Genomic DNA, 12,757 nt, shown 5'->3' with positions numbered 1-12,757 from the left:
TACCAAGTGAAATGCCAGTAAATATTTGGTTCTGTCTACTAAGTTTGTTAGCTCTCACAACCACTTTGGCAGACTTGGACAACTTGTTCAAACATTTTACGCGTCTTATAGAACAGCATAAGATATAAGTCAGGCTGGAATTTATCAACCACTCTCACCAAAGGATGAGGAAAAGCCCTGCTGCTGTTTTGGGACAGGAATTGCTATTTTTTATACTGTCAGAGGTCTTGATTCAATAATTTCTGATGCTGAGCTTTGTTCAATTGTTAGGCAGAAAAAGTCTTTCAGTCAGTGTATGAGGGATCTATCATGTTTGTTGGAGAATTTCTCCCTTGCCACATTACATAATTTTGCTAAGTCAACTATTAATGCACCAGCAATTCTGGCAGCCAACACTTTATCATAATTACCAAAGCAGCTACATAAATGGTTCTAATTAAAATAAATACCAACTGCAAGTATGTGTCAGCTTTAATACAGCTCTGAATCAACATTTTTTATAAATTAATTTACAAGGCAACCGAATGTACAAACAGTCTCACCTGTGCGGACTGCACAGGTGTCTCTCATACAGCCGATTAGGGGAATCGGATAGACAGTTACATATTCTTTCTGTGTATTGTTTTTGAGCTTTCTTCTCATTAAAGGTTGTTTTGACTGAAACTTTAATTTCCAAAATGAACACAAACACTGATATATGCGCCCTTTGTTGGTGCTCATTGTTCTCTTTTTTCTTTTCCTCTTGTGCTTCTTCATCATCTCTGAAGGTTTCCTTGATTAGCTGTGTCTGTAACATCTTGACCTGGTTTGCCATAAACAGAAGAATTTGGAGAAAAGGAATAGGAGATCCCTGTTCAAGTTTGTCTTTCTTACTTGATGCAATTTTGTTGCTTTTTTTGAAGTTGTGTTGGAGGTTTCTGGTTGTTCATATTTGTTTAAAAAACAAAACAAAACAAGGATGTTGATGTGCCTCCTTTAAAGAATATATATATATATATACATAGTGTATCTTTTGCAAAAAGGTCCTGAGAAATAAGGCATTTTACACAAAATATCTGTTTTGTTTAAAATAAGAAACTTATGGTGGCATCTGTAGCTGTGCTTTAGAACAGGTCCAGCTAAACCAGAACTTGCAGGGGTTTAAAATGCAGCTGTGTGCTAAACTGGACCTGGCTGCCAAATCACCAAAAAATATTTTATATTTAAATATTATTTTATATTCACAAACATTCAGCAGAAACCCACATTTCTGAGTAATAGGTTGTGGGTTCACAAACAAAACAGAACTTGGGTTTAAAATTCAGTGAAGAGGCTTTATCATAAGTGGGGCTCCTCTGAGAGGACTTTTGGGGGACCCAGTAAACACAGTCTCCTTGGGATCAAGATCTGTTTTACAAGAAAGACCTGAGACAATTTACATATACTATACAACAAGAAGAGTCAGTTACATAAAAAGTTATCACACATACACACACAGACCTTTTCATTAAAACAATTGCAAATATTATTTACAATGAAGCACAGTTTCTCAAAGGAATGAATGACAAACATGAATGAATGTTTCTGACCTCACTTTGTTTTGCAGTTCATTCTAGTAGTAATGTGCACAGTACTGGTCTTTCCAAGTTCAGAATAAGTACGAGGAACTTTCAAAGCTATCCTATCCTGTGATCTGGTGTCATGGTTATTCACTTAAAAATGATGAATAATTTACTGAATATCTGGTCTGTCTGTCATGGCCTGGATTAACATATCCTCTGCAGTTTCAACTCTCACCAGGAGTGGGAGCAGTTCACCAAGAGAAAGTCTGGTCTGAGCAGGAAGGAATGAGATGCGCTATGAGGGCTCACATATAGTATGTACAATAGGATGTAAAGGGTGTCCGTGTTTTGGGAGGTTAAGCCTGAGGTCAGGTACTAGAGAGAAGTCACAACGAGGGCTGAATTGGAAACATGAAGGGCCCAGAAGGACAGAAGAATGTGTGGAAATGGAGACTTTTGGAGACTTATGGAAAAGATTAGGCCTGATGGCACAATTCCCAAAGTATTTTTTTTTTGCTCTTATTTTGTTTTGTCTTTACATCACAGGCGTTTCAGTGTTATATCTTGAGTGAGACGTTTTTATTTTACCTCTAACCTCTATTATGACTCACAGGCTGCACACAACTATCTCCTCTGGCCCATAAATGAAAAATGACTTGGTGGTACAGATGAATTATCACAGATTGTCAACCTGCAAAAGAGGATCCACCAGCTCCAGAAGATCATCCCACCACAGGACTTGGCATCTGCTGGGCACTGTCAGCAACAAACATTGAATTACTTTTTGCTACAATCTTTGTGTATGTAAGCATAGTTTGTGATCGACCGTCTGCTGAGTGAATATTTGGCTCTTTTAAAAGATTCTGGAAAGTGATGAAGTTACCCAGATCTATTTTGATGCACTTTCTTCATGAACATCTTTTTAAAATTTGAGCCAAAGTGACAATCACTTATGGAGTAGTTAGACATTTTCTAGGTTCTGATTGGGCTACTTTTTGTTAGTCAAATGTAGCAACACTGGCAGCTGGTTAGCTTAGCTAAATACAAAGACTGCAAATAGGGGGAAACGAGTAGCCAGGTTCACATTTACCGTACATGTAACAGAGTGGTATCGATCTTCTCATCTAACTCTTGGCAAGACAGCAAATAAGCCCATTTCCCAAAATGTCGAACTTTTGCTTTAAGAGCTAAGAAGCTCATAACAACATGCTTAGATCATGAAATGACCAACTCCAAGTCTCTGACAATAAATAGCTAGGCACGTTGTTCTCTAATCACACCAGACCACCCATTCTCCTTTTGTTAGCCCTTCACGGGTCCCTATCTCTGTAAACATGAATACGTATAGTTCTGGCAAGGAAATCCAGCCGTGATAAGAATAACATTACTGGAATGCACAGAGAGACGTTGAATAATTGGGAGTCAACAGAGGGAAGACTGGTTGCTGATGTTTCTCATGGATGTCTCATGGATCAGTGCACTACTCTTTACAGCTCCAGAGTACAATGCACCCCGCAAACAAGAATCTGAAATCTGAATCTATGAATTAGCTATTGTGTGTGTGTGTGTGTGCGTGCCAGTGAGAGCAGAGATGGTGATAAGATAATATTGAGCTGTCAGGGATCAGCAGGCAGTCTTTTCTATTTTATGGACTGCATGAATTATGACGGACCATTCTAACAGTTAGTCCTTCCCGGCCATTCTTCAGTTATTGTACACTTGTCAGCCCTCAGTGTCTGGCAATGTCTCTATAATTAATTTTATTATTTACAGACAATTTGATGGAGATGTTATGCAAATTTAAAAAGAAAGTAACCACTGCCTGAGTACAGCCTCACAGAGCTGCTAACGTGGCTGTAGACTCTTAGACTTGTTTTTACAACAGCGACTTTGTGGAGTAATTTCTGGGACACAGAGTACAATCATGTTTGATATTTTTTACCATTTCTCTGCAGACAGCAGGTCCGGAGTAAAGATAATTGAGCTACTTTTGGGGAACTACTGACAAAACTTTTGTGAGAGACTTTAAATTGTTTCTGTCAGTTTTCCATTAAAGGATAAGGCTGGCGATATTCTCGTTTTTGTTATTGTCAACAAATCCCATGAAAAGACCAAAAACAGTCCATCTATCAATACTTTCTGACGTCACTAATCTCTCTGTGTGGCCCGTTTGTTCTTACTGAAAACAAAAAAATGTAATATATACTTTCATTTTTTACAAAATAGGCTAAGTGATTTCCTGAAAGAACTGAGCGCAGTAGCTTTTAGCAAACATTACTCGAACAGGAGTTAATACTGTATTTGTTGGCTATTTACAAGGACTTGATGCTCTGTTTTACGGCAGCAGGATGGTGCATAATGGACTGACTCAAAATAAACTACAATGGATGTGTTCATCATAATGAAGAAACATGTTACCCAGTGCAACGATGTGACTCAGTGATGTGTTTTTAGTAGTTTTTGGACAACAATGGAGCTCTACGGCACAGAAGAATAAGCTATATCAGGCTTTGGCTCTGCCAACAATACTTGTTAGCAGGATCTGTTCATTGTTGGCTGTGGTCTTTTCATTGGATTTGTTGACAATAATAAGAATATAGAACCAGATTTATCTGTTAAGATGATATCTTTTTCATTCCTTTTGGAAGATTTCTTGACATGCTTTTTAAAATCCAGCTTGGGCAAGCTTCAGAGGAGGCTCTGTGGCTTGCAGGTTCAGCTCCACATGATGGATGTGCCTCTCCTGCACCTCCATCTCCTCTGTAGTCTGATGGGAGGTATGTGAATGCAAGGGAGCACAGGGTAAACTAACAATACAATGGGAGCAGTGCTAATGGACTTGTGACAGAGGGGATTTTGGCATGAATCCGGGTGAGGAAGCCATTTGAGAAATGTTCTGCCCTCCTTTTTAAGGCTTATATTGTCAGAAGTCCTCTTGAGAGGGCTGATGTATGTTTTATATATTGCCAATATTTGCAACTTTACAGACATGCATGAAGCTGATATTTGTTTCATATTGGACAGACGAATTTAGAAGGTGCATAGAAACTTCAGTACTGACTTAAGTAGTGAGTGATCTGTATTCCACACCTATCCCTCTACAGTTCTCATTCCATTTTCATAATATTTCATCATTGTCTGTTCCACCTTAGGATATAGCCTCAGGGAGCTATAAGCTGTATCTTCTATTCTTGTATCAGTTTTAAGGTCTGACAATATTGAGGACTTTTGTAGCTGCAAATGGAGGGTCTTTTCTTTGATATCTTTCAAATTATCGGCATAGAAAGCAGAAACGATCTTTGGCTAAAACTCCCAGAGGCACACCTAAACTTTCATGGCAGATGTTCAATTGCTTTTTCCTCCCATTCCTGATATAACTTGTCCTGCATTTGACCTCTGGCTCTCTGGTCCTGTTTCCTCCATGTGGTCCAATATAGCTCTACAGAGCACAGCCATAACACCGCTAGGGGTTAGAGGGTTCATTTCTTATGTGGTGTGATAGGTGTATTGTGAAAGTTAACATTGCAAGCGTAGATGATCGTGTGTCCAGAGTGTTACTTTCACTTTAACGAGAGGGAAAAAAACAAAACAGAAATGAATAGGAATCCAAGAAGATAAATGTGCCCCCAAAATCACTGAAGTTGAATCCACAGTGGGTCGGTACCATATTGAACTAAAACCAGAACATATCAAGCCACATTTTAAGACCCAGACTAAATAGGTGACAACTGATCAATGTAAAGGATTTCGGTTTGACGTCTGTTACGTGCACAGATTCTACAGGAACCTGAATTCACTAAAAGTATTCTTATAGTGCTGGAAAGAAAATGTATAACATTTTTTGGGATATTGAAAAGTTTAGCAACACTCTTCAGTTTGTGCTGATGTGTTCCTAATACAACAATTCAAGTAAAATGATTGTCGGGCTAACTGTTATGTATTTTACTCTTTTTACTTTCACTCTTGTGGACTATGTGCATGTTTCTAGATTAATTACAGTATTGTACTTCCTGCATTGTAGGAATGTATGGTCACTTTCTTCCCAGCATGAGGGACAATGTGACTAATTTGACAGCTAGCCTATACTTTTGTGAATCCAGTTTCCTTGTTACTAATTCATTTTATGTGGTCTAATTCCTGTTTACATCTCATATTTTTCTAATGTGTAATCCCCATTGTTGAATTTGTTATCCAATACTGTTTTCACTGTTTCACAATTGCCAACTCCTGTCTTCAACCTTTAGTTGAAAGAGCGTTTATAGATAGCATAGCTGTGCACCTACACACACAGTGAGGGCATCAGGCTAATCCAACATCTAGAATCTGAGAAAAAAAGGTTACAACTCATTATGAACAAATTAAGCCCTGTCAAAACAGCTTTAAAACTAAAACTGTCTTTCTTTTTCGATTTATTCAAATAACTGCTGAATCACTGAGTTTTGTCACATTCTGTGAAGGGATTTTATTATGAAGGCAATACAGTACATTTCAATACAATGTGCAGATGATACAAGCTTACAAAATTAATATTTTATTGAGCACACAGTGTCAGGTGCAGCGTAGTGTAAAGACATTGCTGGCACTTCAAGCTGAATATCCATTTTTAGATATTTTTTATTTGCCAGCAAGCAGTTCACTCTTCACATTGTTTCAATGCAGTGTAAGGACATGCTGCTCACAGGACAGGAAGTTCCTCCCTCACAGTCCAGTCCATTTCCTGTTCTCCTCTCTGAGACCTCTGAGTAACAGAAGTGTATCTTAGGTTTTTTTTAGATGGTGTCATCCAAATGTTCGTGCAGCCTCTCTCCTCTGTTATTGTGCCTGTGTCTCCTGAAAAGAAACCAAGTGTCCAATTTAGATCAAACAGCAGTGACAAACCACACACCGGCTCGAGTAAACATGACCATTGTTTTGTCAGCAGACACAGCCTGGCCTGTCATGCCTCATGTGTGTCACTTATCATGTGGGAGGACACTAGCTCTGTAGCATTTTGCTGTTTTCATTTTGTACCCTTAGTTTTTTTTGGTCCCTTTTTAAAGCAGCTACTACCATTGTCTTATTTTCTGTCAGCGTATGGCTTTATCATCAGACCATAGCCTGAAATAAGATTTGTTTCTGTGTCTGCCAGTGTCTATGTGCATTACTGTACCTCCACAGCAGAAATGCCAGCACTCCCCCAAACAGCAGCAGGAGGACAAGACACACTACAGCTGCTGTTGTCCCTCTGTCCTCTGTCTCACAAGGTGCTGTCAACCAGGAAAAAGACACCCGATGAGGGGAAAAAAACGTAAGTCATCTGACATGGCTGCCCTAAAAGCCCAAAAAGGTCCACTGCAACAAGTTTGCACAGTCACTAAACTGACTGGAACAGCAAGAGCTAACAGGAGGTATCTTAAAATACCCTGACTGTCTTTGGATCATCACGCCTCAGATAAGAAGAATTGCATTTGTCTCGCCTGTTTAGCAACAGTGGTAGCAGCAGTAGCAGTAGTGGCAGTAGTGATTTATTGATTGGGCTGTGGAAAATCCTTTATCACTGAAACACTGCCAGTGATACAATACATAGAACAAAGTGCAATCAGGACACGGCTTAGGATAGACACAAGGCACAGTAAAAAGGAGTCTTTTCTGAATATCCATGACACAACACAGTGATCTCACGGTAAACAAGACATCAACAGGCATAGCCACCTTTTCATCCAATCAACTATCTTAGACAAATAAGGATTAAACATTATGGTGATCTCATAATCTGTCAGTGGTAAAATAAGTATTCAGGTCCTTTTTATGTAAGTAAAAGTAGCATGTAAAAGGCTTTACAAGTCAGACTTGTATTTACAAATTTTAGTTAAGTAAAAATACAGAAGTATAATCAGCAAAAAAGACTTAACCTATCAAAATTTAAAGCACTCACTAGGCATGATTAAAGAATGTCCCCTTTCAAACTGTTGTATTGTTTATTATTATTATTATTAATGTTGATTATTTATTCAATTACTGGGTCATTATTACTGATGTATTACAGTGTATGCAGCATTTGTAATTTTGTGACTGGTCGAAATGAATTAAATTTTGCTACTTCATATACAGCTGGTTCGTTTAATCCATAAAAATGCGTGATTTGCATGTATTTTGTATGTAAAAACTCAATTTGAAAAGTACCTATATCGGTCACTTTAATGTAGTGCAGTAAAAAGCACAATATTTTATTCTAGAATTTTGTAGAGTAGAAGTAGCATAAAATTGAAATACTCAAGTAAAGTAAGTTCCTCAAAATTGTACTGGGGACATTTCAACAACCCGTAAACACAACATTGACATATTATCACATTGAAAAAGTTGATATGGCAAACTGTTTCCTATTTACACTTCCAGCAGACACAGAGCAACATTAGTATTCATTTGGAGTCGTGTTTCTGGCCACATGGAGAATGTAAACCCAATATTCACTCTCCTTTTTAGCTCTGTTTTTGGTCTCCACCAACTCCTGAGGGATATATACCGGTATCTGGCTCTTTAGCTGCTAAATGCTCCGCTATGTTCACCAGCTAGCTGCTAACTTTGTGTGTCTGCCATTTGGTCTTGGACAGGTAGTGTACAGTGGCTTTTTTCAGAGCTTTTTTGCTGACAACAGCCGTTGCTGGATACATCGCTAATATGAAGCTGTGAGAGTAAACCAAAACGTTTACAACGTTTAAAGTTGTGGGTTGTAAATCCAAAACAATGAGCTGAAATACGCTTCATATAAAAAAATTGATTAGAGCAGCTTTAAGTAAGGTAAATAAATCCTCTTTACTATTGCAAATTAAGAGAAACAATTTGGTGTAAACTCTTACCTGCAGTGTAGGTGGCAGAACTGTAGCTCAGCTTGTTGCTCACCATGCAGGTGAAGTGGCCACAGAATGGAGTCATGGTGACAAACAATGTTGTTCCATCTTTGGAGACTCTTCCCACAGTCTTCGTGATGGCGACTCTCTCATGGAACCAGCTGAAGTGGGGGTCTGTCCCCCAGGCCTCGCCACAAACCAGCAAGGAGTGAGACACGTTGACGCTGACTGAGACATGGTGCACTTCCTCTGTAAAGACAGATGAAAGAAGGTGAGGATAAGAAAGAAAAGAGGTGATAAGAATGGAGGTAAAAACTCTGAGCCAGATAGAAATGAGGAGATGTGAAGTGCTTTCAGGTGCTCAACTCAGCCGTGGGCATCTATCTGTTATAAAATAAGAATAATGGCACAAGGCTGTCCAAGAGGGTCTAACACAAAGAATCATGAGAGACATTTAATGCTGTCAGGAGAAACTGGCTCAGTTTCAGAGACAATAATGAGACCGTAGAGTGAGGCATAATGTCTGAGAATGGGATGATGGAAAACCCTGGAAGCTGAGAGAACAGATGTAGAGAAGAGTGGAGCTGATGAATTGATACTGTTAGAGCAGATGGATGAGAGTAAAAGCAAAGAAGCTTTGACAGAAAACTAGAAAGCTACGACGAGACTGGAATCATCTAGAAGCACAGAAACAAAAGGAAGCCCCAGAAAACAAAGCCTATAGGCAAATTTAATTTCAAGTGTTTCATTATCAAATGAGACATCCACTGTCAGAAAGAAACAATGCGTGGTCGAGTGAAATTAAAACACATTCATTATACTGTTGGTAATTGTTGGAGTTAACACTAGAAAGGCCAGCACGCTCAGCTGATGAGTATTTGAAATATTTCTGCTTTCATATCATTACTGAGATTCTACATAAACTGCCTCTGTAAGCGTTTCAAAATGATAAAGGAAGACAGTAGTTATCTTCACATCTCCCCACTTTAACTGTTGGCTTGTTGGCAGCCTCTAACAGCCCCAAGATCCATTGATCTTTCTGACCTTATGAACTTTTTCTTGCTTATGGATTGTGGAGGACACAATCATCTATAACTAGGGCTGCAACTAATGATTATTTGCACTTTCCATTAGTCTTATCATCATTTCACAAATTCAAAAAATGCATTCAAGGTGACATTGCCTCATACTTCAGGGGTGTGTTGTACCAGTGAATGTCATGGATTTTTTGCAGTTTTTTTTTAGAGTCTAGAGGACAGAATTACTGGAAAAAGGAAAGTAACTTCTGCTTGTAATGAACACTACAGAAGGGGACCAGGATCAGTTGATAGTGTAATAAGTAAGTGACAAATCATTTACAAACTGAAGTTACTCTTTAAACTCAATTGTTGATTAATTTTCTGTCAATTGACTAATCCATTAATCAACTAATTGTTTCATCAATCTCTATAATGATAACTACAGACTTCACAAAAAATGTATTCACATGCTGCATGTCATACTGTACCATATATCCTGACGATGCACTGTGCAGTGGTCTTGGCCCCTGTGTGATCTGTCACAGTCACAGCGTACACGCCGCTGTCCGAGCTGCTGTATCCATTAATCTGAAGTGTCGTCCCCTGCTGCTCCACGTTCACATGGACATTTGGCCTTGTACCAGCACACTTGAGGCTTCTGCCAGGGCATGTGGCCAGTGTCACTCTCTCTGGAGAAATTCCAGTTTCGGGCTCCCGTTCCCAGGTTACCACAGACACCTCTTCCAGGGGTCCCTGCCCGATCCGAGCTTTCAGAACCAGACTAGAGCCAGGGATTACATGCACAGGCTCCTCATTGAGAATGTGCACTGACATACACTGGAGCCCACATGGCACTGAGGACAGAGATTGGACCACTTGTTATAGCATGCTCATCAGAATGGTGCTTCAACTTACATGCCTCATACAATTTGTTAATCTATTCAGATGACCAATATAATCCACAGTATTTCATATTCATCAGTTTGGACCTTTTGAAGGGTTTGCATTGTTTGGGCAGAACAGGAAGCTAATAAAACAAACACTGACATAATACTTAATCTCCGTCCCCAGCATGTACTTTATGAATATGTATGGCTGCTTTCTGTCAAACAATGTCTAGCAGTGATTTATAGCACATGACAGCCTTGCCTAATGTGATATCCATCAAACCACTTCAATATCCTAAAATCTGTGTCAAAACTGCAGTGGACCTGGTAAGCCGCTGTTCATTTACCACAAGGAGTGTTAATCATGCATCTTAACGTGATAGGCAAAGGATGGAGGAGATATAAATAATACAAGTGTGGGCGTTAATGCAAAAGGCAGTTTACAAGAGTTTGCATTTGTGTCAACACTGCCATGATATTTCTTTGTGTTCTCAGAGAATAAAAGAATGCTGCTGTCTTATCTTGCACACAGAAAAACATTAAAAATAGAGAGAGAATATTAGAAAATATTTTGTTTTTCTCCCTGTAGTTTCAAGCAGGTGTTTAAATAGAAATCATTAGGATGTTGGTTACAACAAAAAGCCTTACTCAAGAGAAGCAGCAGGGCAACTCTCCAGCACAGGCAACACTGCAGATCCATAACACCTGCTGATGTAGACAGAGAACAGAGAGAGGAATTTGTCCATGACCTCAGCAACAGCACACCATTTCCTCTGTACTTATGCAGCAGGGGTTCCACTACAGCAAGAATAATAACACCACCTCCAGAGAAAATGTGAAATTAAAATGAGAGCAAAAAACAATTAAAGAAGCATGTCCCTCTCCTAAAAAATGTAGCCCAAATGTTTAGGGTATTATTTTTTTTCTTAATTTGTTTGTTAAGTATCCAAAGAACAACAGTATTGGCATTGCATGCACTAGAATCAGAACTTGGAACAAAATAGGGACAGGTCTACTGCCAAAACTAAAATGAACCCCCTCAAGCACAGCTGCTACAACAAAAACACAGAGAGAGGAAACACTGATAGCAGTGTGGGAACACAACCCAACCTGCATGCATTAAATATAACCTGGAATTCCCTTTGCTGTTTACCTTGAAGTTATCCACATAAAAAACCACTACAGTGGGCTTCACCTACCTCTCCAAAGTTGAGACAAACAAAACAGTCGAGTTGGAGCTCTTCCACTCTTATGTTCACTTTCTCAGAGGTTAAGGTGCAGCGCAATTCACTCTGCCAGTAGATTTATGGCCCAAAATAAATCTTCAAAGCACTTGCCATCGCATTGCGGGAAATAATCTGGTTAAAGATGACAGCTCCTAGATCTACAGCTGTCACTGCAAACGACATCAAACAGGAGTAAAGCTAGATGTCCTCTCTCTGGCCTTTTTCTCTGCTTGTCAGGTCCAGTCAGTGAGTCACGTAGGCGTCACCTTGTTTTCAAGCAGTCGTCCCCCCCCGACTCCCCCTCTTTCCTGTACAGTAAATGAATGTTTCTGCTTTGTGTTTTAAATAAGAGAACTTTCCGTTGAAACCCCCCCACCCCGTCCTCTAACCTGTGTCCACGCACATGCTCGCACAACAATGTTCGATTTGGATTTTCACACCACTGTTGTTGCACTGTTTATAAACAGAGATACAATGCAATGGTATTCTTTTCAAGGGAAACCAGTGGCAATGTTGGAACTCAGTCTTATGAAATAGGCTTTGTACTGCAAGCTTCTTATCCGGCACAAACACTATTTGCCCTGCAAACACAATACATTGTCTTGGCTTTGGATTGTAAAGAGGAGGTAATACATGAATTACTCTATTCTTATTTTTTTTTTCCAATAATTGTCTCTAGCATGCAACACCTTCAAGCACGTAAAGGGAAATGCAGACAATTTTATTCTCATTCCCCTGGGAAAGTTCAGTAGTAGTATAAAAAACCCTTAAATTCTTCATGTCTTCATAGACAATAATAGGCTGCTGATTTAGTAGAGTCACATTAAAATTAAGTAAGTCAGATAAGTCAGAATTTAAACATCAGCTGGTTGCAAGAACTCTCAGAGAAAAATCTTCCATCAAACAAGATGCCGTAATATAACCAAAAACTCCAGAACAGCTACTAAATAGGCCTTGAGATGAGATTGTTTTGTCAGCTACACACATCTTTTATACTACCAGAGCAGTGAAACATAATGACATCACTTATTCAGGAGTTAGCTCTGCAGCTTCTCACTTTATGAAACGCATCCTGGGACACAGATGTAACAAGGGATTTTAAAGTGATTATAAATCCATTTGTATTTGCAGAGGGTTTATAAATAATCATGGGAATCACAGCTGTGGCTCCCACGGAGATCTTAGTCTACAGAGGATTGCTGTTAGCTGGAATTAACCAGTGGGTGGCACTAATACATCAGCTGAAAAATATCTAAT

General features: G+C 39.2%; 1 protein-coding gene across 3 annotated transcripts; it reads right to left on the bottom strand.

Moving 5' to 3' along the window:
- Window positions 1-459: 459 nt before the first annotated feature.
- Window positions 460-11,793, bottom strand: si:dkeyp-97a10.2. Of its 3 annotated transcripts, none has more exons than XM_044208385.1 (6): window positions 11,474-11,780; window positions 10,923-10,979; window positions 9,876-10,241; window positions 8,378-8,617; window positions 6,691-6,787; window positions 460-6,371 (listed from the first exon to the last, which is right to left on the bottom strand). In XM_044208385.1, exons 2-6 carry the CDS (start codon window positions 10,972-10,974, stop codon window positions 6,311-6,313), a joined length of 816 nt encoding a protein of 271 aa, XP_044064320.1. In that variant the 5' UTR covers window positions 10,975-10,979; window positions 11,474-11,780; the 3' UTR covers window positions 460-6,310. The 3 variants fall into 3 exon arrangements, with proteins under 3 accessions (XP_044064320.1, XP_044064319.1, XP_044064321.1); XM_044208384.1 differs by having other exon boundaries at window positions 10,923-10,982; window positions 11,474-11,779; XM_044208386.1 differs by lacking the exon at window positions 6,691-6,787 and having other exon boundaries at window positions 10,923-10,982; window positions 11,474-11,793.
- Between the last annotated feature and the right edge of the window lie 964 nt (window positions 11,794-12,757).

Source organism: Siniperca chuatsi, linkage group LG9 (assembly GCF_020085105.1).
Source record: "Siniperca chuatsi isolate FFG_IHB_CAS linkage group LG9, ASM2008510v1, whole genome shotgun sequence".
Lineage (NCBI taxonomy): Eukaryota > Metazoa > Chordata > Actinopteri > Centrarchiformes > Sinipercidae > Siniperca > Siniperca chuatsi.
The sequence above is the reverse complement of the archived record's forward strand: the minus strand, read 5'-3'. Positions and strand labels throughout refer to the sequence as shown.